Consider the following 26546-nt stretch of genomic DNA (forward strand, 5'->3'; position numbering starts at 1 on the left):
AGTCGTGTCTGACAAATTTACTGGAGTTCTATGAGGATGTGTCTAGGGCGGTGGATAGAGGAGAGCCGGTGGATGTGGTCTTTCTGGATTTTCAGAAGGCGTTTGACAAAGTACCTCATAAGAGGTTATTGCAGAAGGTCAGGGGACTTGGAGTTGGGGGTAGGGTGTTAGCGTGGATAGAGGATTGGTTGTCAAATAGGAGGCAGAGAGTGGGGGTCAACGGGTGCTATTCGGATTGGCGGATGGTGACTAGTGGAGTGCCCCAGGGGTCGGTGCTGGGGCCTCAGCTTTTTACCATTTATATAGATGATCTGGAGGAGGGAACCGAGTGTAGGGTGTCGAAATTTGCGGATGACACCAAGATTGGGGGAACGGCAAATTGTGCGGAGGGTGTGGAGAGTCTACAGAAGGGTCTAGATAGGCTGGGCGAATGGGCCAGGAAATGGCAAATGGAATTTAATGTTGGCAAGTGTGAGGTGGTCCACTTTGGAAGGAAGAATGGTAGGAAGGACTATTACTTACGTGGCGAAAAACTGCAGCAGGCGACGGTGCAGAGGGACCTCGGGGTCCTTGTGCATGAGTCGCAAAAACCCAGCTTGCAGGTGCAGCAGGTGGTCAGGAAGGCAAATGGGATGCTGGCCTTCATAGCGAAGGGGATTGAATATAAAAGTAGGGAGGTCTTGCTGCAGCTGTATAGGGCATTGGTGAGGCCGCAGCTGGAGTACTGTGTGCAGTTTTGGGCGCCGCACCTGCGCAAAGATATTTTGGCCTTGGAGGGAGTGCAGAGGAGGTTTACTAGGCTGATACCGGAGTTGAGGGTGTTGAGCTATGAGGAGAGGCTGAATGAACTAGGCTTGTACTCGTTGGAGTTTAGAAGAATGAGGGGAGATCTCATTGAGACGTATAAGATGATGAATGGGATGGATAGGATACAGGTGGAGAGACTCTTCCCGCTCAAAAAAGACAGTAGGACTAGGGGGCACAGCCTCAAGATAAAGGGGGGGCGTTTTAGAACGGAGTTGAGGAGGAACTTCTTCACTCAAAGGGTGGTGAATCTCTGGAATTCTCTACCCGTTGAAGTGGTGGAGGCTGCCTCGCTAAATATTTTCAAGAAGCGGGTTGATGGGTTTTTGATAAGAGAGGGGATTAAGGGTTATGGGGAGAGGGCCGGAAAGTGGAACTGAGCCACGACAGATCAGCCATGATCTTATTGAATGGCGGGGCAGGCTCGAAGGGCTAGATGGCCTACTCCTGCTCCTATTTCTTATGTTCTTATGTAAAGTGAACTAGCAAGTGAAGTTAAGGGATAGTTCAGAGAGATGCAGCGGCAGACATCTCAAAGGAATATTTCAGAATAATTAAAATGGACACATTCTAGTGAGAAAGAAAAAGTCCAAGGAGGGCCCACCATCCACGGTTAACTAGAAAAGTTAAAGACTATCAAATTTAAAGAAAAAGACATATTGTATAATCATTCAAAGACAGGCGGCAGGACAGAAAACTGGACTGAATGTAAAGAACAAAGATTAAAAGATTAATAATAATGGAAAAATTAAGAGTATGGGAGAAAGCTAGCTGGAATTATAAAAATAGGTAGTAAGAGTTTCTATAGATAGTTAAATAAGAAACGTTAAAATGCATCTAGGAAATTAATAATGGAAAATCAGGAGATGGCAGATGAGTTGAACAGGCATCTTTCACCAAAGAGAATATGAATAACATCCCAGAAATGGCAGTAAATCAGGAACTGAAAGGAGGAACGCAGGAAAATACATCCACCAGGGAAGTGGTACTTGTCAATCCGCAGCTTCAACAAATTGCTAACTCCCTGGGTCCTGATGAATTTTGTTTTAAGATCTTAAAAGAAGTGGCTAGTAAGATAGCTGATATTCCGGCTCTAATTTTCCAAAATTCCCTCAATTTGAGAAATGCTCAATAGATTGGTAAATAGCAAATGTAACTCCTTTATTCAAAGGGGGAGAGAGACAGAAAGCAAGAAAGTATAGACCAATTAGCTTAACATTTGCCCTTTGACAGATGTTAGGGGCATTATAAAGATATTATTGCGGGACGGTTAGAAAAATCCAAGGCAATCAGAGAGAATCATCTTGGGTTTGTGAAAGGGAAATCGTGTTTAACCAATCTATTGGAGGAAGTAACAGTCTTTGAGGAAGTAAGAGCTGTGGATAATGGGGAACCAGTGGATGTACTGTACTTGGATTTCCAGGAGACATTTGATAAGGTGCCACATGAAAGACTATTTCAGAAAATACAAGCTCATGGCATGAGGGGGTATTGTATTGGCATGGATTTAATATTGGCCATCTAACAGGAAACAGTCGGCATAAATGGACCTTTTTCTGATTGGCAAGATGTGATGAGTGGTGTGTCATAGGGGTCTGCTGGGCCTCAACTTTTACTAGTTTATATAAATGACTGGATTGAAGGTACGGTAGCTAAATTAGCTGATAACACAAAGATAGGTGGAATAGTAAATTGTGAAGAGGACATGAGGACACTACAAAATAATATGTAGATAGGTTAAGTGAGTGGACAATAATCTGACCAATGGAAAATAGCGTGGACAAATGTGAAACTGTTGATAACCATCTGTTTTGGTGGGATTGGAACCCTGGTTCCCAGACACTGGGTCTCTGGATTGCTAATACCAGTGACATAGCTTTAGGCCATTGGCCCTTTCTCTCTCTCTGTCTCTGCCCCTCCCGCCAAGGATATTTCCTCTTATGAAAGGATCAGAATGAGCAATCACTTTAAATATAAGGGGTTGCCGGTTTAAGGCAGAGATGAGGAGAAATATTTTCTCTAACTGTCGTAAGTCTTTAGAAGTCCCTTCACCAACAACAGTGGATACAGAGTCTGGATATTTTTAAGGCAGCAATAGATTCTTGATAATCAGATGAGTGAAATATTATCAGGTAGATTTGGAGTACAATCAGATCAGCCATGATCTTATTGAATGGTGCAGCAGGCTCGAGGGGCCGAGTGGCCTACTCCTGCTCCTAATTCATATGTCCGTAAATTAGATTTCCATCCCTGCCATTGGCACAAACAGCGCAGAGCAATGAGACAGTGTAGAGGGAGCTTTACTCTATCTAACCCCGTGGCTGTACCTGTCCTGGGAGTGTTTGATGGGGGACAGTGTAGAGAGAGCTTTACTCTGTATCTAACCTCGTGCTGTACCTATCCTGGGAGTGTTTGATGGGGGACAGTGTAGAGAGAGCTTTACTCTGTATCTAACCCTGTGCTGTACCTGTCCTGGGAGTGTTTGATGGGGACAGTGTAGAGGGAGCTTTACTCTGTATCTAACCCTGTGCTGTCCCTGTCCTGGGAGTGTTTGATGGGGACAGTGTAGAGGGAGCTTTACTCTGTATCTAACCCCATGCTGTACCTGTTCTGGGAGTGTTTGATGGGGACAGTGTAGAGGGAGCTTTATTCTGTATCTAACCCCGTGCTGTACCTGTCCTGGGAGTGTTTGATGGGGGATAGTATAGAGGGAGCTTTACTCTGTATCTAACCCTGTGCTGTACCTGTCCTGGGAGTGTTTGATGGGGACAGTGTAGAGGGAGCTTTACTCTGTATCTAACCCCGTGCTGTACCTGTCCTGGGAGTGTTTGATGGGGACAGTGTAGAGGGAGTTTTACTCTGTATCTCACCCCGTGCTGTACCTGTCCTGGGAGTGTTTGATGGGGACAGTGTAGAGGGAGCTTTACTCTGTATCTAACCCCGTGCTGTACCTGTCCTGGGAGTGTTTGATGGGGACAGTGTAGAGGGAGCTTTACTCTGTATCTAACCCCGTGCTGTACCTGTCCTGGGAGTGTTTGATGGGGACAGTGTAGAGGGAGCTTTACTCTGTATCTAACCCTGTGTTGTGTGTGTTCAGAAAGTGTCACTGTATAACACCTATGGTACCAGTGGATGCAGGTTGAGATGATAAATTCAGTGGATGGCCCAGCATTGATGTGTATTTTTTTGTTATGGGCCACACTCCAGTAAGTGAAGCTATGCGATTATCTAACATTTCTTGATCTTCTGCTTTGTGTGTGCGCAGTGGGTAAAGTGGCACCCCTGTGCCCATGTGCTGCTGGCTGGCACGGACGAGGGCAGCTGTTGGATGTGGAAAATCCCCAGCGGGGAATGCAAAACCTTCGTAGGCACTGGCTGCCAAGCAACGTGTGGCAAGATCCTCCCTGATGGTAAGGCTTTGGGATGGAAGTTGTGTTGGAGACTGGGTTTTGGGAACAGGCTTTGTGAGGTGGAGACTGGGTTGAAGGGTGCTTTGGGTTGGGGTGTTGGTTTCATTCTTTCTCTAATCCCAGCTGTTCTCGCAACTAAAAGTAAAGTTTATTTATTAGTGTCACAGGTAAGGCTTACATTAACACTGCAATGAAGCTACTGTGAAAATTCCCGAGTCACCGCAGTCCCGTTGGGTACCTTGAGGGAGAATTTAGCATGGCCAATGCACCTAACCAGCACGTCTTTCAGACAGTGGGAGGAAACTGGAACACCCGGAGGAAACCCACGTAGACAAGGGGGGAAACGTGCAGACTCTGCACAGACAGTGACCCAAGCCAGGAATTGTTCACAGGTACCTGGCGCTGTGAGGCTCCAGCGCTAACTGCTATGCCACCAAGCCGCCCCAAGAAGCAGAGCTTGATGAGAACCCCAGGGATAGGAGCAGGAATAGACCATCCACCCTAGAGGCTGCTTTACCTTTTGAAATGATCGTGGCTGAAGATCTGCCTGAGCTCCAGTTTCCTGTGTTTGAACATATTATTCTGTTATTGGAGAGTTCCCAAATCTCTGTCCCAGCCTTAAATATATGTAACAACAGAGGATCCACAAGCCTGTGGGCTGGAGAGTTCCAAAGATCTCCAATCATTAAAACGTCTCTCCCCATCTTAGTTCTAGATGATCAGTCTCTGATCCTGAGACTGTTTCCCCTCACAGTAGCCTGGCTGGGGACTGTCCCAGGTATGGGAGTATCCTCTGGGGTGAGGATAAAGTGACTGAAGATTTCCTGTATGAAACCTTCTGTTTTGTGTCTCCAGGTTTCCGAGCAGTCATTGGCTATGAAGATGGGACATTGAGGATCTGGGATCTGAAGCAAGGGTCACAACTTCACGTCGTGAAAGGTAATGTGAAAGGAGAACGCTGACCACTCAGTGGGCGAGTTCTATTGCTCCAACCTCATACATTGATGCTAAGTAAATGCAACATGACCACTAGGAACAAGGGACAGGGTAACAACCCTGACCCTGATGATGACTGTGCCAACCTTCTGCATCATTTAAACACCAGCCCCACAATTTCAGGAGGGAGGGGAGGATTTCCAATTTCAGGCGGGAGTGAGGGAGAGGAGGCCCACAGATTGAGGGGAGAGTGAGGGAGAGGAGTCCCACAGTTTGAGGGGAGAGTGAGGGAGAGGAGTGCCACAGTTTGAGTGAGCCCATCAATGTCAATAGATGTTGAATTACTAAAGACTGAACCATCCGTTAGGAAGGTGAGATGGCTGTTTGACATTGAGAAATAAAAATGAAAAAAAGCCAAATCTTTGCGGAGTTGATAGCCTGGAAATTTTACTAACTCACTCAGTTATTGGAAGAACTCTGACACAAAGTGGTTCAGCCATCACTCTGAGAGAAATCTGGGAGTTGTGATAGTGAGAAGGTGATAAACATTGAATCGGATCAGTGGCACGGGGAGATGGATGATGACTAGGGAAGGGAAATATTATAAGAAAAAGAATTGAGTCAAACAGAGAACAAAGTGCTGGGGGAAATGAACCAAACGAATGAGTGGGCAAATGCATCAACTAGAGGTCCAGTGTCACACTCAGCTCAACACTCAGACCAGCAGCCATTATAGGAGACCATGTGGCAGCTTGTCCAGAGCTCGAGAACGCTACATCATCTCAGATACTGCCAGTTTCCTGCCCAGGTACAGTTTACCCCTGCTGTCCCAGGGGAGTATTCACTGGGATGAGAGGAAAGCGACTGAAGATTTCCTGTCCGGAATTCTACATGAAACCTCCTGTTTCGTAAACAGTGTAAATAAATCAGCAGTGCAGGCTTTTCCACAGAATTTTACCACAGCAAACTCGGAGATAAAGGAAGATCACTGGAGCTGGGGACACTACATGATCAGAGACACTTGCTCCAGCTCTGCAACAGGTCATGCTGCCCAGCTAGTCCACTCACTTTATATCTGGACTTTAAATTGAGAAATGTGGATGGTAAACTGCACCTAAAACCACTACCTGAGAAACACTGCTTAAACTGAGCCTAAGCTTGACTATAGACTATTGGAGGAAGGTGTCCTGGCTGTAAGATAGGGTAGGAGAAGAAGGTAGTACATTTGGCCTCAGTTTCAGGACAGAAGAACAGCTGAGAATTGGAGCAGGAGGACTGGATAGGACACAAGAATATCTTGGGGAGAATTAGAGAAAAGTTCAAAGGTGACCTGTTTACAGTAATGTTGATAAAATGAAGAGGTGGGAGGTTAGAGATGAGGGAAATAAACTCTTCTGTATTTGCATTTCCATTTTTCCATGTTGTGGTTCTTGCTAATTCTCTCCTTACCCACTGCTTCACTCCTCAGTGATGTGGTTTGGTAGGAGGTAGTTACTGTGTTATTATTGACTCTTGTGCTTTGTTTTTGCCTCTGTCTGTAGGTCAGGATAGCCACCAGGGTCCTGTGACCTGCCTCGCCAGCAATGACACCGGGAGCCTGGTCCTGACTGGATCTGTTGATTGCACAGCTAAACTCCTCAGTCCGCTCACAGGCAAGGTAATGGGCTTTCCCAGGACTAATCAAACTGCAAAGAACCAGCATGGGCATGATGGGCCAAATGGCCATTTTCTGTGCTGTAAAACATTCTATTCTGCTGGACCTTTCTCCCCTGAGAAAAGGGAAAGCTGAGAGTAAGCGGAATGAGATCTTGAACATTATTTAAAAGTTTGATGGTGTGGATATCAAAACATGAGAAAATTCTTTAACCTGTTATGGAGTTAAAAACACGAGGCTGCAAAACTAAAACAGTCATGAGTCTAATAGAGAATTTGGAGAAAGTATCTTTTCACCCAGTATTAGAATTGGTAAGAATTAGAACTGACAGGAAGCAGTGAAGTCGTAGATAGATCAAAGCAGAAGTTAGCTAGGTGTGTGGGGGGAAAAGATATAGAAGAGTCTGTTAGGGTAGAAAGGTGAAGGTGGGTGGAAGGATCCTAAACGTGACATGGATCAGTTGGCGAATGGCCTTTTTCTCTGCTGTAAATTTAAAATAATTCACTGATTTCTGTGAGGCTATAGTGAAATTTTTCCTTTTTGGAGATTGAATGATGATATCAGAATATTACTTGTCCCCGTCAACAGTATCATGAGTTAAGGTAGATCGAGTTGGTTACAGAAGCAGCTACTTTGTCATCTGTATTGAAGTGGATAAAACTCCAGTTTTCACACTTGGGCCTTTTATTCCTTTTCTGTTTTGTGGTTATTTTTCATCTTGTTTGTTCAACTGTTTCTCATTCAAGGGGATGCAAGCCCAATAACCAATCAAATACCAGATAAACCAATGCACAAGTAGCTTGTGTTTATTTACCGCCTCACCACAGTTGGCGTGTTTCACATTCAAACAGTTATTTCTGAAATGTAGCCTCTATGTTTCTTCGGAAGTAAGATCCACAGTGAATCTCGGGCGCCCCAGGCTGTGAGAGCTGGTTAAAGTGATGAGGGCCCTCAGGTATCAGGTGATGATCAACGCCTCCCTAACCCAGGACAGCTCACTGTATTAGCGCTACCTCAGCATTAAACTCAGATCCTTCCTGGCCTCTCTGTCTCACTGCTACATTTGATTGGCACCTTTTCTCAGTAGGCTTTGATGCCTATTGAGAAAAGGGTGGCACGGTAGCACAGCGGTTAGAATTGCTGCCTCACAGCTCCAGAGACCTGGGTTCAATTCTTGGCTTGGGTTACTGTCTGTGTGGAGTTTGCACGTTCTCCTCATGTCTGCCTGGGTTTCCTCCCACAGTCCAAAGATGTGCGGATTAGGTTGATTGGCCATGCTAAGAAATTGTCCCTTAGTGTCCTGAGATGTGTAGGTTAGAGGGATTAGTGGGTAAATATGCAGGGATATGGGTGTGGGGCCTGGGTGGGATTATGGTCGGTGCAAACTCGATGGGCCGAATGGCCTCTTTCTGTAATGTAGGGATTCTGAGTTCTAAGTCTAAGCTTTCAGCAGAGCTGACTGTATATTCAACGATTTGCTCATTTTGCATTAGTTTCCAATCACTTTCAGTGGGATTTTTGCACATTGCAATAACACTACCACATCTTTTCCACTGTGTGTTCCGGAATTTGCAATGATTTTTGAAGCCAGCAGGGGTCACTAACTTGCTACTGTGCTGAATGGATTTGATGTCTCAGTGGAAGTGAGTTAGATTATTTGAATGGTTTTTAAACTATGTTGGGGCAGAAATAGAGGCACAAATTGGTGTTTTGAAACAGGGAATAGTGCTAGAGGATTAGTGTATAATTGTTCCATAAATGCTGTACTGAAAAAGAAAGATTGAATCAGCCTCAGGGAAACTACAGACCAGTTAGCTCAGAGTCAGCTGTAGGAAAGATAATGGGTTTTTTACTTGGATATAATGGGGAGATTTCCAAAAATGTGCATAGATCCCTGAAAGTTGGCACCCAGGTTGATAAGGTTGTTAAGAAGGCGTATGGTGCGTTAGCTTTTATTGGTAGAGGGATTGAATTTCGGAGTCGTGAGGTCATGTTACAACTGTACAAAACTCTGGTGCGGCCGCACTTGGAGTATTGCGTACAGTTCTGGTCGCCGCATTATAAGAAAGATGTGGAGGCATTGGAAAGGGTGCAGAGGAGGTTTACCAGGATGTTGCCTGGTATGGACGGAAGGCCTTATGAGGAAAGGCTGAGGGACTTGAGGTTATTTTCATTGGAGAGAAGAAGGTTACGAGGTGACCTGATTGAGGCATACAAGATGATCAAAGGATTGGATAGAGTGATCAGTGAGAGCCTTTTACCTCGGATGGTGATAGCTAACACGAAGGGACATATCTTTAAATTAAGGGGTGGTAGTTATAGGACGGATGTCAGAGGTAGGTTCTTTACTCAGGGCAGTAAGGGCGTGGAATGCCCTGCCTGCAGCAGTTGTGGACTCGCCAACTTTAAGGGCGTTCAAATGGTCAGTGGATAGGCATATGGATAACATTGGAATAGTTTAGGTTAGAGGGTCATTAGATTGGTTCCACTGGTCAGCGCAACATCGAGGGCTAAAGGGCCTGTACTGCGCTGTAATGTTCTATCTATGTAAAAATCTAATGAAAAGCAGTCAGCACAGATTCCAGAAAGAAATGTCATTCTTCAGCAACCTCATTAAACCAGTAATGGCTTCAGTGGGCAATAATTAGATTTTTTTTTAAAAAGGCCTTTCATAAGGTAACATAAGAAGGATCGTGTGAGACTGCGATAAGTAGCAGAATGGAAAGCAAAGTGACGAGCAAACAGAATGGGGTTAAGGTAAGTTAGTCACGTGGGGGAAGTGGTGCTGAGATCGTTGCTGTTCACCACTGATAGAAACAATTCTCCTCTTGTGGGAAACCACGATACTCGCTCAGAGATCTGCTGGTCACCAGAACGGAATTCAAGAGAAAACTTCTTTACCCAGAGAGTGGTGGGAATTTGGAACTTGTGAAAATAATATAAATACATTTATACAAGAGGGAACTGTGTAAACGCTATCTCGACAATTGCATCCATTTATATAGCACTTATAACACTAAGACGTCCTAAGTTGTTTCACAGATGCAAGGAGAAAATAGTTGCTTAGGCATAGAAAGTGACGTTACAAGGATGACCCAGTCTCTATCTGTGCACGCATGTGTACGTGCAGTGAGAAGGATGGATTTTAGTGTGGGAGGTTCAGACAGGGAATTCCAGAGCGCTCTCTTGCTTCACGTGTTAAGTTTTTCTGTTTGTGTCCATGGAGCCTGTACCCAATGAGAGATCTGGTGGCCCACTGCCCTGAGGGTTATTACTGCTGACCTGCAGGATACTGTCACTGCCACCATTTTCAAGAAAGGAAACAGAAGGAATCCCCTACTGTCCATTGCTGGGAAGATCATCACCCGAATCCTCGCTAGCCACCTTCTCCCAGTCTCTGAATTAATCCTTCCAGAAAGCCAGTGTGGCTCCAACCCAACCGTGGAACAGCAGACAAGATTTTAACTGCTCATCAACTTCAAGAGAAGTGCCAGGAACAACATCGACCACTCTGCATGGCCTTCATTGATCTGACCAAGGATTTTGACTCAGTCAATCGGGAAGTGCTATGGAAGGCCCTGGCAAAGTGCAGTGAAATTCATCATCATCCTCCGACTCCTCCATGACAAGATGTTAGTGACAGTCGTCACCGACAGAAACCTTCCAAGCCAAGACTGGACTCGAGCAGGGATGTGTCATTGACCCAGACTTTTCTCCATCTTCGTCCCCATCCGCACCTTGTTGAGAGAGACATACTTGGAGGAACCTCCTAAGTGAAGGGGAACAATTCTACGAAGATAGCCGGTGGTAAGAGGAGATCTGGAAAAGGAGCCTGAGAAAGAAATCCCAGTGATTTAGAGTCCAAGGATTGAACCCACCTCCTGGAAACACTGCCAAGTGTGCAGTCAAAGGATTGAGCTCATCAGCCACGCAAGGGTCCTCTGAAGCCATGACCAGTGACATGTAGTTTCTTGAGTGTAATGGATGCTCTCCATGTGTCTTGATGAGTGCAGTTCCCGGTATCACTCAAGAAGCTCAACACATCATTCCCTCCATCATTGACGAATAGTGGCGGCCAATCGGTCTTGCTCTCAACGTAAACGGAGATATTAATGTCAGGTCTTTAGGTAATCAGGGACCTGAAGGGGGAAGGCAAATTGTGCGGAGGGTGTGGAGAGTCTACAGAAGGATCTAGATAGGCTGGGCGAATGGGCCAGGAAATGGCAAATGGAATTTAATGTTGGCAAGTGTGAGGTGGTCCACTTTGGTAGGAATAATGGTAGGAAGGATTATTACTTACGTGGAGAAAAACTGCAGCAGGCGACGGTGCAGAGGGACCTCGGGGTCCTTGTGCATGAGTCGCAAAAACCCAGCTTGCAGGTGCAGCAGGTGGTCAGGAAGGCGAATGGGATGCTGGCCTTCATAGCGAGGGGGATTGAATATAAAAGTAGGGAGAGCTTGCTGCGGCTGTATAGGGCATTGGTGAGGCTGCAGCTGGAGTACTGTGTGCAGTTTTGGGCGCCGTACTTACGCAAGGATATTTTAGCCTTGGAGGGAGTGCAGAGGAGGTTTACTAGGCTGATGCCGGAGTTGAGGGGGTTGAGCTATGAGGAGAGGCTGAATAGATTAGGCTTGTACTCGTTAGAGTTTAGAAGAATGAGGGGAGATCTCATTGAGACGTATAAGATGATGAATGGGATGGATAGGATAGAGGTGGAGAGACTCTTCCCACTCAGAAAGGACAGTAGGACTAGGGGGCACAGCCTCAAGATAAAGGGGGGGCGGTTTAGAACAGAGTTGAGGAGGAACTTCTTCACTCAAAGGGTGGTGAATCTCTGGAATTCTCTGCCCGTTGAAGTGGTGGAGGCTACCTCGCTAAATATTTTTAAGACGCGGGTTGATGGGTTTTTGATAAGAGAGGGGATTAAGGGTTATGTGGAGAGGGCGGGAATGTGGAACTGAGCCACGACAGATCAGCCATGATCTTATTGAATGGCGGGGCAGGCTCGAAGGGCTAGTTGGCCTACTCCTGCTCCTATTTCTTATTTTCTTAAGGTTGTCATGGCAACCTTGGAGACCACTTGATCTTCTCGTCTGAAGCTTCAGCAAACCTGTGAGACCGTGTGATTCCCTGACCAATGGGATTCGGAACAGGGGAGCGGGCTTTAAACCTGCAGCTGGAGCCTGGGCAACAGATAGTGTCGTTTCAATAATGCTATAAATAATGCCTTGCAATAAATGTCCCATGTAAATACTCTTTCCTTCCTATAAATAAATAGTTGTTACTTCACCAGCTGTTTGGATGCGAGATGTTTTGTTATTTGCGGGGCTTGTCAGCAGTAATGGCTTTTAGTGATTTCCCCACCCCCCTCCAGATGCTGGGGGTCTCATTCAGGCTGTAAGGGCCTTTGAATGAGAGTTCCTTCATTTGCTATCTGGGCCTGCAAGCAAACATGCCACCTGGGGGTGGCAGTGAGTCCAGTGCCCACCTCTAGGTCCATACCAGCGGTGACGGGATTAGGCCTTTTAGTCGGCATCAAATGCTCACTTAAAAGTCTTGATTGGGAGTGGGTTGGGAAGGCTGACATTAGCCTTCCACTCAATTGACTGTTTTTTGATTTATTATTGTCACATGTATTAACATACAGTGAAAAGTATTGTTTCTTGTGCACTATACAGACAAAGCATACTTCATAGAGAAGGAAAGGGGAGAATGCAGAATGTAATGTTACAGTCATTGCTAGGGTGTAGAGAAAGATCAACTTAATGCGAGGTAGGTCCATTCGAAAGTCCTTTGGCAGCAGGGAAGAAGCTGTTCTTGAGACGATTGGTACGTGACCTCAGATTTTTATATCTTTTTTCCCAATGGAAGAGAGAATGTCCGGGGTGCTTGGGGTCATTAATTATGCTGGCTGCTTTGCCAAGGCAGTGGGAAATATAGACAAAGTCAATGGATGGAGGGGCTGGTTTGCGTGATGGATTGGGCTACATTCACAACCTTTTACAGTTCCTTCTGGTCTTGGGCAGAGCAGCAGCCCATACCAAACTGTGATAGAACCAGAAGAATGCTTTCTATGGGGCATCTGTAAAAGTTGGTGAAAGTCGTAGCTGACAGGCCAAATTTCCTTAGCCTCCTGAGAAAGTAGAGATGTACATGGGCTTTCTTCACAATAGTGCCAGCATGGGAGAACCAGGTTAGGTCGTTGGTGATCTAGACAGCTAAATGTTGGAGTCGGAAACGTATCGGGGTCACTGCCCACCACCCTTCTGCCTGAATAAGTGCTCCCACTGCCACCAAAATAACTACACAAGACCCCTAGTGTATCTGTCCAAACATTTTCCTCCTGTTGTTTCATTAGTGGCTTAAAGTTAACTGATTGAATCTTTCTCCACAGGTAGTTTCTGTCTTTTCCGTTCCAAACAGCACAAAAGAACGTATGGAGAAAGAGCCAATGGAGGGTACAGATTCCAACTCCAATTCTGTGGAGTCAGTGGGATTCTGCTGGGTGTAAGTCTAATCTTCCTGTATGTCTAATATTGAAGCTGATAATACAGCAACTGTATTAGTTTTGATTAGTGAGCAGAGGGAGTGATAGCATTGTGACAATGTTATCCTACATGCCCAGATTAATGCCCCCAGTCTAATCCCACCACCGTAACTAGGGATACTTAAAGTCAACTAATTAATGAACCTGAACTTAAAAGAAGCTAGTCTCAGTAACTATCATAGCTCATCCTGTTCACAAATATTCTTCAGACAAGAAAATTCATGGGTAGATAATTGTGTGGTTGTAATTCACTAATCCAGAGGCCCAGGAGAATGTTCCTGGGACAGGGGTTCAAATCCCACCATGGCAGCTGGCAGAATTGAAATTCGGTTAATAAATCTGGAATATTGAGCCAGCCTCAATAACGGTGATTGTGAAACCATCATTAATTACTGCAAAAGCCCATCCAGCCTACATGTGACTCCAGCTCCACAGCTATGTGGTTGACTCTTAACTGTCTGAGCAAACCACTCAGTTCAAGAACAATTAGGAATAAGCAAGAAATGCTGGCCAGCGGGACACGTGTCAACGCGTGTGGTCAAAGGGCAGGACAAAGGTGTGAGAATGTGAAAATAAATTGAAAAAGAGAATACGCCTTACCATTGGTGAGTTAACCGGAGTTGAATGGTTGATAATCTGAAGCATATCGGGAATAAACCACATAGCCGTACAACACAGGAAAGACCTTTCGGCCTGTCCACTCTGCACAGATAATAACTACCGCTAAACTCGTGTTAATCCCATTTTCCAGCACTTGTCCCATGTGCTTGAATGTTTTGATATTTCAAAAGCCCTTCCAACTACTTTTTTAAAGGTCATAAGGTTTCCAGCCTCCACTATCTTTCCAGGCAGCACCTTCCAGATTCCCACTGTCCTCTGAGTGAAAAAGTCTTCTCAAATCCCCTCGGAATCTCCTGCCCCTTGTCCTAAAATTACGACCCCTCGTGATTGGACAGCTGCTTCCTACTCTCACTGTCCATTCCCTTCATAATCCTGTCCACCTCAATTATACCCCACTCAGCCTTCTTTCATGGAATGCCACAGTGCAGGAGGCCATTCAGCCCATCAAGTCTGAACCAACAACAATCCCACCCAGGCACTATCCCCATAACCCCATGCATTTACCATAGCTAGTCCCTCTGACACTAAGATGCAATTTAGCATGGCCAATCCACCTAATCCACACATCTTTGGACTGTAAAGAAGACAATCCAAGCCTATCAAAAAAAAAGAACAAAAACAGCCCGGGAAACAGGCCCTTCGGCCCAACGAGCCCGCGCCGCCATCTCAACACCACCAGTCTCCTTCTCCACCCACGACCCCTGTCTAATGTTTTATGGCCATCCAGATTGAGGGAAACTGATTTAGGGACAATTTATTACTGCCAGTCAGCCTAACAGCACATCTTTGGGGTGTGGGAGGAAACCGGAGCACCCAGAGAAAACCCACGCAAGCACGGGGAGAATGCGCAAACTCCCACAGACACCGGCCCAAATCCATGTGTCTGCACAGCAATCAGTGATAGTCACTGAGCTGTCGTTTTGCCCAGTATCTGGTCCAGTTTAAGCACACACTAACAACATGAAGCACTAGGCCAATCTCGGACAGCCAAGAGCAGTCTGCAACTGACAACGATCCCACCCAGATTCTATCCCTGTAATCCCATATATTTGTAATGCCGTTCACCTGACGAAGGGACTAACCCGAAAGCTAGTGAGTTTACTATCAAATAAATCGGTTGGACTTAAACCTGGTGTTGTCAGACTTTTTGCTGCATTAAAGACCATCCAACCCTGCTTTACTCTCTTGACACTCGCTACAGCTGACCTCACTATGATTTGCTTCCTTCACTGTAGTATGATGTGTTTCTATTTTACTCATGTTCTGTGCGCTCTCCCCCTGCCGGATGAGTTTAAACTCCTCTCAATGGCACCGACAAACCCACTCACAAGGGCGTTGGACCCACTGTGTGGTTCAGGTGCAAAGTGCTCTGTTTGTCGAGATCCCACCTTTCCCAGAGGTGGTGCCAGTGATACAGGAATCTGAAACCTGTAGGCTGGTGTTAGAGTCACGTGTAGATTAGAGTGGGTGGGGGTGGCTAGCTTCCTTTGCTGAAGGACTTTACTGGATTAGATCTGCAATAACCTGGTGTTTTTCAGTATAACTTCGATCTGATGCTAGCCCACAGATGACACAAATTTCAGAAGTCAATTTCACAATTTAGCATGGTGCAATTTCGACTTGCAAGGGTGAGTTATTGACATAGAATCCCTCCAGTACAGGAACCATTCTGCCCATCGAGTTCGCTCTGACTCTCAGAGCGTCTTAGCCAGGCCCTATCCCCGTAACCTCATGCATTTAGCATGGCATCTAACCTGCACATCTTTGGACTGTGGGAGGAAACCCGAGCAAACCCATGCGGACATGGGGAGAATGTGCAGATTCCACACATTCGGAATTGAACCCGGATTCCTGGCACTTTGAGGCTGCAGTGTCTTAATCTTGTTATCTTCAGCCCACGTACTTTGAGTAATCTTTCCTCCACGTACTTGGATTAACCAACAAATTGATGCTATTAGTCAATCATTGGGTGGTATGTTCTGTCGAAACTGAGTGAAATGTTTATGAAATGTTTATGAGATTAATATTTTATTCTGCTCTGTGAATCCCAGGTACATCCTGGGGAGCCTTGTTTCTCTGAATCCCTAGAAATCTGTGTTCAGAGTGTGCCTGCTGGTTTATACTGTCAGCAGAAGCCCTTTGCTAATGTCGAATCAATCAGTGAAGGGGTTAATGATATTAGCCTAGCTTTGATGTAACTCCCACCGTAAATAGTGGTCAGAGTAATGGACTGTTGTATATACAGTGTTTGCCTAATCTGCTGCGTGGGACTTTGGGCTGTCAATTGTCAGATAAGCTCTGGGAAACAGCCGGCACACAGTACATTTTGAGGCATGTATATAGTTTTAAGTTTTGAAATATAATGACTGAAATTTGTATAGGACTGTAAAAATGTTTCTATTCCGCACTGTTCGCAATTTATAGACATGTAGGTTTGCAATGGTTAAATTGAGATTTTTACGAATAAAGTATATTTTTGAAATAAAAAAAACTCTGGGAAACAGCGGCCGCCATAGTGGGATGCTGAGTAATGACTGGTTTCCAAACCCATGCTCTCTTCATCTCCTGACGTACTCCCTCTGCTTGGCTAATAGCCATGTGCACATCCAGACAGGGATTCCTTGCACACTATCTGGGCACATGGTCCTGTCCACACAGTCGTTTTGCAGGGGGAGCCGCTGATTGGTTGTTGATCAGGGCGCGTGTCAAGTCTGATTGGGTCTTCGCTCACCCAGGTTTCGAAGCCAAATTCAGGAACTCGGTGCCTACCAGCATTGTGGGAGTGTCACCCCGCCACCCCCATCCCACCCCCAGTGAGAGTGCCCCTCCCCAACATCCTGCAGAGGTGCCCCCCCTCCCCCCCATGGGTGTGCCCTCCCCCTCCCCTCTTTCTCCTCCTCCTCCCCCTTCCTCTTTCTCCTCCTCCTCCTCCCCCTTTCTCCTCCTCCTCCTCCTCCTCCCCCCACGGAACCGAGTGTAGAGTGTCGAAATTTGCTGATGACACCAAGATTGGGGGAACGGCAAATTGTGCGGAGGGTGTGGAGAGTCTGCAGAAGGATCTAGATAGGCTGGGCAAATGGGCCAGGAAATGGCAAATGGAATTTAATGTTGGCAAGTGTGAGGTGGTCCACTTTGGTAGGAAGAATGGTAGGAAGGACTATTACTTACGGGGCGAAAAACTGCAGCAGGCGACGGTGCAGAGGGACCTCGGGGTCCTTGTGCATGAGTCGCAAAAACCCAGCTTGCAGGTGCAGCAGGTGGTCAGGAAGGCGAATGGGATGCTGGCCTTCATAGCGAGGGGGATTGAATATAAAAGTAGGGAGGTCTTGCTGCAGCTGTATAGGGCATTGGTGAGGCCGCAACTGGAGTACTGTGTGCAGTTTTGGGCGCCACACTTGCGCAAAGATATTTTGGCCTTGGAGGGAGTGCAGAGGAGGTTTACTAGGCTGATACCGGAGTTGAGGGGGTTGAGCTATGAGGAGAGGCTGAATAAACTAGGCTTGTACTCGTTAGAGTTTAGAAGAATGAGGGGAGATCTCATTGAGACGTGTAAGATGATGAATGGGATGGATAGGATAGAGGTGGAAAGACTCTTCCCGCTCAAAAAAGACAATAGGACTAGGGGGCACAGCCTCAAGATAAAAGGGGGGCGGTTTAGAACGGAGTTGAGGAACTTCTTCACTCAAAGGGTGGTGAATCTCTGGAATTCTCTGCCCGTTGAAGTGGTGGAGGCTACCTCGCTAAATATTTTTAAGATGCGGGTTGATGGGTTTTTGATAAGAGAGGGGATTAAGGGTTATGGGGAGAGGGCGGGAAAGTGGAACTGAGCCACGACAGATCAGCCATGATCTTATTGAATGGTGGGGCAGGCTCGAAGGGCTAGATGGCCTACTCCTGCTCCTATTTCTTATGTTCTTATGTTCTTTCTCCTCCCCCTCCCCGCCCCCCTTTCTCCTCCCCCTCCCCCGCCCCCCTTTCTCCTCCCCCCTTTCTCCTCCCCCTCCCCCGCCCCCCTTTCTCCTCCTCCTCCCCCTCCCCCGCCCCCCCTTTCTCCTCCCCCTCCCCCGCCCCCCTTTCTCCTCCCCCCTTTCTCCTCCCCCTCCCCCGCCCCCCTTTCTCCTCCTCCTCCCCCTCCCCCGCCCCCCTTTTTCCTCCCCCTCCCCCGCCCCCCTTTCTCCTCCTCCTCCCCCTCCCCCGCCCCCCTTTCTTCTCCTCCCCCTCCCCCGCCCCCCTTTCTCCTCCTCCCCCTCCCCCGCCCCCCTTTCTCCTCCTCCCCCTCCCCCGCCCCCCTTTCTCCTCCTCCCCCTCCCCCGCCCCCCTTTCTCCTCCTCCCCCTCCCCCGCCCCCCTTTCTCCTCCTCCCCCTCCCCTGCCCCCCTTTCTCCTCCTCCCCCTCCCCCGCCCCCCTTTCTCCTCCTCCCCCTCCCCCGCCCCCCTTTCTCCTCCTCCCCCTCCCCCGCCCCCCTTTCTCCTCCTCCCCCTCCCCCGCCCCCCTTTCTCCCCTCCCCCCCCGCCCCGCCGTGGATGTGCCCCCCACCACCCCCCCATGCTGCGGGAGTGCCCTCTGTTCAAGAGGAAGGCTCACTTCCATCTTCCCAGGATGACGAGGGATGGATAAGGGATATCAGCCTTGCCAGCAAAGGGCCGTATCTTTAAAAAAAACAAGAATACTGGAATATTTTTTCACTCCATTGTTTGGCTCCTACAGACTTCCATTGATTGCTATTGGCTTCCTGGATGGAACTATGGGGATTTGGGATATTCCATCACAGACATTACGACACAAATGGCAGCTTCAAGTAAGTAAGACCTGCAAAGATGGATCTGTTGTACTTCTTGGGCCTTGTCTTGGTTGCTGAACTCCTACCCATGGAGTCTGCTCTGCTTCTGGACCTGTGTCAGTGTCTGGGTGAGCTTTGGGAAATACTGGAGAATATTCCAACCCTGGTACTATTATAAAGCAGAGGTGGACCTTCCCCCACACCCCACCCTACCCCAAGAACTAACACCTAACCACTCAAAGAAGAGTAGAGAAGTACCTTGCCTCATATTCTGTTAAAATGAGTGTGAAGCTGTGTAACCTTCTCTTCAAGACTTCTCGTGATTAAATCAAAATAACTCCCTGACACTCTGTTAAATCAACAAGTAACAATTTATTTATCTAACTAGCAGTGAACAGGTTAACTAAACTATTAACGAACTGAATAAAACACGATCCTAATGGAATGCTGTTTAGATAAATCCAGTTCCCACTTAATGGCAAAAAATAGAATTTTTGTTGCTCTCTAAGTTACAACCAGGTTTTGTGTTTTCTGGAATATTCTGGGCCTTCTCTGTTGATTCTCCAGTACGGATCATCTTTGTTACCTTCGCTATAGAGATGGTTGTTTCTCTTAAGACATAAATGAAGCTATGAGAGCCAGTGTTTCTGTCTCGCTCTGTGGAGCTAAGAGCTGTCACTCTGGCAAGTGGCAGTTGCTCTCTCTCCTCTTTGTTTCGCCGTCCCTTTTTTATATCCATGATGACACATGATTATCCGCCACAATAGGATTGGTCCTAGGTTGCTAAGACCATCAGATTTAAATTTAATAGGTTCTTGGTATCTCAGTGCGTGTTTCAAATTGATTGGTTGAATTCAAAAAAAATCAGAAGCCTGTTTGTCGTCTTGGTAATACTGCTGCTTGGCCCTTCGATACAAATGTTTCAGTCTGGCCTCTCCGTGTAATTGCATGTTTTTAAACTTCTGAAGCACAGAAAAAGCCCTTTTAAAGGGACCACGCAATGCTTTCCCCCCTCGCATTTTACACCAATCCACAATTACTCAATTTTGCACAGTACCCTACAGAGAAAGACCAGGCCCCTGTACAAAGCAGGTACAGCTGAAGCTGGGAGGGTGTGGTTATGAGCCTGTATCGGTTTTCCATCAAGCCCAGAGACCCAGTGGGATTCTTTATTTCTGCCCCGAGACATTGCAGCCTCTCTGCCCACCTTTGAAAGCCTCAGTGCGATCATTGATCACTCTGCTAAACCTCCCTCCCCTCTCCTGCTTGGAGTTCACTATTGCTGCAAAGCTTGACAGATTCCAGTAACTGGAAGTATTTTCATAAAATCCCGACAGTGCAGAAGGAGACCATTCGGCCCATCGAGTCTGCACCGACCACATCCCACCCAGACCCGATTCCCGTAACCCCACATATTTACATTGCAAATCCTCTGACACTGGGGTCAATTTAGCATGACCAATCAAACTAATCTGCATATCTTTGGACTGTGGGAGGAAACCAGAGCACACAGAGGAAACCCATGCAGATGTGGGGAGAATGTACAAACTCTGAACAAACAGTGACCCAAGGCTGGAACTGATTCCAGGTTCCTGGCGCTGAGAAGCAGCAGTGCTAGCCATGGTGCTGCCCATTTTGCAAAGGTTTGTTGTAATTGACAAGAATCAGCGGAGGCCGCTCTGCCTAGACTGTCTGACCTGTATTTTGTCTGTCAGGCTGGCATCGTGCAGCTACTGTGGGAGGAGCACTCCCCAATTATATACACAGGGAGCCTGGATGGAGCTGTCCGCGTCTGGGATGCCCGCTCGGGAAGAATGGAGAGTGAATACTGTGGCCATGCAGCAGAAATCCTGGACTTTGTGCTGAATAAGTAAGTGTCTATCTCTGTTTGAGCCTTTCTGTTACTGGCAGCCCAAATTCATTGGGCCTTGGACAGACAGAAAGTTAACTGACCTCGTAATTCAGAGTGTGGACATTTAAGATTCACCAGGGCTGGTTTGAAATCAGATTGATGGGTTTTTAAATCTGAAATCAGCTATCGCAGTAAAGGTGCTGATGAAGCTGAGAGATTTTCTGAAAAAACACAGCTCGTTCATTCATGCATTTATAAACGAAGAGAAAGACTTGTATTTCTATTGGGCTTTTCACCCAGCATCACAGCCAGTGAGGGTGTTGGAAGTGTGGTCACTGTTGGAATGTAGGAAACAGCAACCAATTTGTGCACAGCAAGATCCCACAACCAGCAATGTGACAACGATCAGATAATCTGGCATCTTCGTGATGTTGATTGGGGGATAAATATTGGCAGGGCTGCTGGGGTACTGCCCTGTTCCTCTGTGAGACAATGCCACAGGGTATTTATATTAACCTAAACAGGCAGATGGGATAGCACCTCTGGCAGTGCGGCGCTCCCTCGGCACTGCCCCCCCCCCCCCCCCCCCCCCGGCAGTGCGGCGCTCCCTCGGCACTGAACCCTCTGGCAGTGCGGCGCTCCCTCGGCACTGAAGTGGGACTTGAACCCAGAACCTTGTGATTCTGTAGTGACCCTGCTACTGATTGAGTTACAACTGAGGTTTTTTGGGGAAGGAAGTCTGTACTCAGTATGGGATTATCTTGAATTATCCCTAACTCCAGCTGACCCCTCACTGCCCTCTGAAGTGACTCAAGAGCAGCTGCCATCAGACTTTTGAGTGGATCTACCTTACGTTAAGCTGATCTTTCTCTACATCCTAGCTGTGACTGCAATGCTACATTCTGCACTTTCTCCTCTCCTTCTCCATGAATGATACGCTTTGTATAGCGTACAAGAAACAAAATATTTCACTGTGTGCCAATACATGTGACAATAATAAATCTAATCAAAAATTGAACTTGCAGGTCGCTCGGTCAAATCATTCGGTGGTAATGAAGAAAACCCAGGGAATGGTTACTATCAGCCTTTTATGTGAGAGCAACTTAATCCCACCCTCTTGTCTATTCTCTCTCCACAGATGCTGTCAGACCTGCTGAGATTTTCCAGCATTTTGTTTCAGATTCCAGCATCTGCAGTAATTTGCTTTTATCGAAAGGGTCTAATTTATTAACTCAATTCACAGAACCAGCACACACACGATAGGCTGAGTGGCAATCTGTGCCATCGACTTCTATTCCCCACCTAATACTAACCAGAAGAATAGCAGTACACTTTCTGGGCACAGAGTAGCTTCTCCATTCTCTGTACTCATCGCCTGGGAAAAGTTCTGAGCTGTCTTTTGTTTAATGGTGACACACTTTCAAGACTTTTAATCTGTGTGTATCCTGAGTGTGTGTGTATGCTGTGATGGTAACTGTGGGGGGGAAAAGTCTATCATAGTTCCCACTGTGATACTGTTCTGAGATCATTCTCAGCAGTTCCTCTCTGACAGATTAGTTTATCTCCTTTTTATAACAGGAGCAGTTGGAGGAATCTGTGAATTTTAAACCTGTGATTCCCAAACTTCTCCGCCTCTGGAGATCTTTTCTAAATCGTAGAATTGCTAAAGTGCAAAAGGCAGCCATTTGGCTCATAGAGTCTGCACTGACCGCAATCCCACCCAGGCACTATCCCCATAACCCCATGCATTTTCTCTAGCTAGTCCCCCGACATGAAGGGGCAATTCAGCATGGCCAATCACCTAACCCACACGTCTTTGGACTGTGGGAGAAAATCGGAGCACCCGGAGGAAACCCACACAGACACGGGAGAACGTGTAGACTCCACACAGACAGTGACCCAAGCTGGGAATCGAACCCGAGTCCCTGGCGCTGTGAGGCAGCAGTTCACCGTGCTGCCCGTATACTGTAGCAAGAAGTTGGGAACTGTGGAGGAGCAGAGAGGTTTTGAGATCCATGTCACTAAAAATTGGTGGCCGATTATAAACTAATTTAAAAAGCTTTAGAGTCCTATATTCAAAGAGAATTGGAATGTGAAAGGATGGGAGTTATGGGACAGTTCAGGTTTAACATTCCTTTCCAGACACTGGTGGTATATTGGCCTTGCAGCAGCTACAGAGCTGATTCAGCAGCGTGGGGTTGGAGACATTGAGGCTGTATTTCTGAGGGGAAGGAGATTTAATAGAGATGTCTAAAATCACGAGGGGCCTGGATTGAGTAGATAGGGAGAAACTGTCCCCGCTTCTCAAAGAGTTGAGAATGAAAGAACACAGATTTAAAATAACTGGCAAAAGAAGCAAAACTGATGTGGGAAAATATTTTGTCACCAATGAGTGGTTAAGAACTGGGCCTCAGTGTGTGGTGGAAGCAGATTCAATCAGAGTATTCAAAACAGAATTAGACTGTTATCTGAAAAGGAAGAACGCGCAGAGTTATGGAGAGAAGGTGGTGAAATGATACCAGATGAATTGCTCATTCAGAGAGCTGGTGCAGACATGATGGACCAAACACATTAATCAGTTCTGTGGTTACAGGAGAGTCCAATGGGTCAAGATGGAAAATTCTGGAAATACTCAGCAACTCTGGTAGCATCTGTGGGGAAAGATACAGGGTTAAAGTTTTGAGTCAAATGTGAGTGTCCTTAAGAAAGAGTTGCATTGAACTCAGAACGATAACATGGATACAGCACACCTGGGATTTCCCAGCACTTTGCTTTTATTTCCGATCTCCAGCATCTGCAATCTTCTGTTTTTAGTTTATTTTCCCATGTCCGCTGTTTCTCGGGTATAAATCTGTACTTTTTTGCCTTGACAGGGAGGCGTCTATGATTATCACTGCTTCCGGAGACCGCACATCAAAAGTTTTCTACCTGCAGCGGCCCGATCGATAGAAGCAACACTGACACTTTTACTGCCACTGTCCCCAAACCCCCACCGCTCAGTCAGCAGCTGAAACATCTCCTGTAACTGGAATTGTGCTGGGCGGCAAAGACTCTCTGATTCTGACTTTTAAAAAGAAATAAAATGTTTGAATTTCTTGTTTTTAGTTTAAATTAAAGTAAGTTCTGGGACAGAAGCAGGAAGGATTCCAACCTTTTGAAAACCTTCCCCAAACAATCAATAGACCCTAGTTCAATTTCTCTGTGTACCACTGACGCTGGAATTCTCAGCACCTCTCAACAGGCACCTTTACTCTGTATCTAACCCTGTGCTGTACCTGTCCTGGGAGTGTTTGATGGGGACAGTGTAGAGGGAGCTTTACTCTGTATCTAACCCCGTGCTGTACCTGTCCTGGGAGTGTTTGATGGGGACAGTGTAGAGGGAGCTTTACTCTGTATCTAACCCCGTGCTGTACCTGTCCTGGGAGTGTTTGATGGACATGATGTGGAGATGCCAGTGTTGGACTGGGGTAAACACAGTAAGAAGTCCCACAACACTAGATTAAAGTCTTACAGGGTTATTTGGTAGCACAAGCCACTAGCTTTCGGAGCACTGCTCCTTCGTCAGGTGAGTGACACTCAACTGATGAAGGAGCAGCGCTCCGAAAGCTAGTGGCTTGTGCTACCAAATAAACCTGTTGGACTTTAACCTGGTGTTGTGGGACTTCTTACTGTGTTTGATGGGGACAGTGTAGAAGGAGTTTTACTCTGTATCTAACCCTGTGCTGGATCTAAGCTGTGGATGTTTAATGGGACACTGTACAAACATCATTGTTCATCCATCATCATCAATGAGGACCTCGACACCATTAGTCATGTTGAGGCTGGTTGCGGTGTGCCCGATGATGACTGATCAGGCCAGTTTGGGCACGGAATGTTCTGGCATATATTGGACAGACTTGTGTAGTCACTGTAGTTGTTGCGCTGGTGGCTGTGGACTGGCGCAGCTCACGCTTAAGTTGTGTTTCAGCAATACATCTTGCTTTGTGAGCTTGACAATCCTTGTGGATGAGGCAGTGCCAGGTAGGGTGGTTTTGTGCCAGCGTTTCCCAGGTGGTCGTGTCAATGTCAAGTGACTTCAAAGAGGCTTTGAGTGTGTCTTTTGAAATGTTTCTTCTGCCCTCTATGCGAGCATCTTTCAGCAGATAGTTCCCCAAAAAGGAGCTGCTTGGGTTTGCGCTTGTCTGACGTACGGATGACATGACCTGCCCACCGGGTCTGCGCTCTCATCAGCAGTGTGTGGACTGATGGTAGATCTGCTCTAGAGAGAACTTCAGTGTTTGGTACTTCGTCTTGCCACCTGATGTGTAATGTTCTGCGAAGACAAGTCATGTGGAAATGATTGAGCTGTCTTGCATGCCTTTGAAAATATGCAAGACACTTTAATCATTTCCACAAACATTTGATAGGACATTGTACAAACATACAAACAGGAGTAGGCCATTAAGCCTGCTGTGCTGTTTAATACACTTAAGGCTGATCTGTATCCTGTCTACTCCTGATAGCTGAGATGAAGAGAAATTACTCAGAGGGTGGTGAATTTGTGGAACTTGCCGCTCCAGAGTGAGGTGGAGTCTGAATCATTGAATGGTTTTAAGAGAGAGATAGATATATTTCTGATAGAAAAGGGGATATGGGGAACAGGTGGGAAGGTGGATTTGAGACCATCAGCCATGAACTGATTGAATGGCGGAATTTGCTGACTTCTGCTCCTAATTGAGATGTTCCTATGATAACCTTTCACTCTCTTGCTTACCAAGAATCTATCCACCTTTTCCAGAGTATAATACAGTGTGTTTGGTACCGCAGTGTTGGAGTGAGAGTGGTGCGGTTCTGCAGAATGAACATAGAACATAGAACATTACAGTGCAGAACAGGCCCTTCGGCCCACGATATTGCACCGACCAATTACAAAAACAATGACCCACTATCCTATACCAATCCCTTTTCGTCCATAAACCTATCCATAGATCTCTTAAACGCCCCCAAACTAGGCGCATTTACAACTGCAGCAGGCAGGGCATTCCAATCCCTCACCACCCTCTGGGTAAAGAACCTACCCCTGACATCCGACCTATATCTACCACCCCTTAATTTAAAGCCATGCCCCCTCGTGCTAGCTTTCTCCATCCGAGGAAAAAGGCTATCACTGTCCACCCTATCTAAACCTCTAATCATCTTATATGTTTCAATAAGATCCCCTCTTAGCCACCGCCTTTCCAACGAAAACAACCCTAAATCCCTCAGTCTCTCCTCATAGGACCTCCCCTCCATACCAGGCAACATCCTGGTAAACCTCCTCTGCACCCTCTCCAAAGCCTCCACATCCTTCCTGTAATGTGGGGACCAGAACTGCACACAATACTCCAAGTGCGGCCGCACCAGTGTACAGTTGCAACATGACGCTGCGACTCCTAAATTCAATCCCCCTACCAATAAATGCCAAGACACTGTATGCCTTCTTAACAACCTTATCTACTTGATTCCCAACTTTCAGGGATCTATGTACACACACACCTAGATCCCTCTGTTCATCCACACTATTCAAAGTCCTCCCGTTAGCCCTATACTCGACACATCTGTCTATTTAAATCCTTGTGATGTCCCTCAGTGGGCACTTCCCGATAAACTGTGTGTGTGTGAAGAAATAGCTGGAAATGGGTCGCACCACCATCTTCGAGGGCAGCTAATGGGCAATAAATGCTGTTTAAGTTAGCAACACCCACGTCCCCTGAAAGAATTCTAGAAATTACAGAAATTGGAGTTTGAGAGATCCTGTCCCTACAACAACTCACCAATAACCAGTACAGCACCTTTAATGTAGAGAAGTGCTTCACGGGAAATTGATACCAGGCCACGAGGCGCTGTTGGGACAAGTGCCACAAAGCTTGGTCCAAGAGTGTTTGAAGGAGAGTGGTGGAGAAACTGCAGAGTTCAGGCTCTC

General features: G+C 46.7%; 1 protein-coding gene across 1 annotated transcript in view; it reads left to right on the forward strand.

Moving 5' to 3' along the window:
- aamp (angio-associated, migratory cell protein) overlaps positions 1-23700 on the forward strand; it is a 32997-nt gene extending 9297 nt beyond the window's left edge. The window contains exons 5-11 of the mRNA XM_080199599.1: positions 4070-4214; positions 5070-5153; positions 6692-6807; positions 13200-13312; positions 18681-18771; positions 20469-20623; positions 23479-23700. Of these exons, the coding sequence (XP_080055725.1) occupies positions 4070-4214; positions 5070-5153; positions 6692-6807; positions 13200-13312; positions 18681-18771; positions 20469-20623; positions 23479-23554 (780 nt within the window). The 3' untranslated portion in view covers positions 23555-23700. The remainder of the gene's footprint in view (positions 1-4069; positions 4215-5069; positions 5154-6691; positions 6808-13199; positions 13313-18680; positions 18772-20468; positions 20624-23478) is intronic.
- The last annotated feature ends 2846 nt before the right edge of the window (positions 23701-26546 follow it).

This window comes from Carcharhinus amblyrhynchos, chromosome 11 (assembly GCF_965287045.1).
Source record: "Carcharhinus amblyrhynchos chromosome 11, sCarAmb.v2.hapA, whole genome shotgun sequence".
In the NCBI taxonomy this organism is placed as follows: domain Eukaryota; kingdom Metazoa; phylum Chordata; class Chondrichthyes; order Carcharhiniformes; family Carcharhinidae; genus Carcharhinus; species Carcharhinus amblyrhynchos.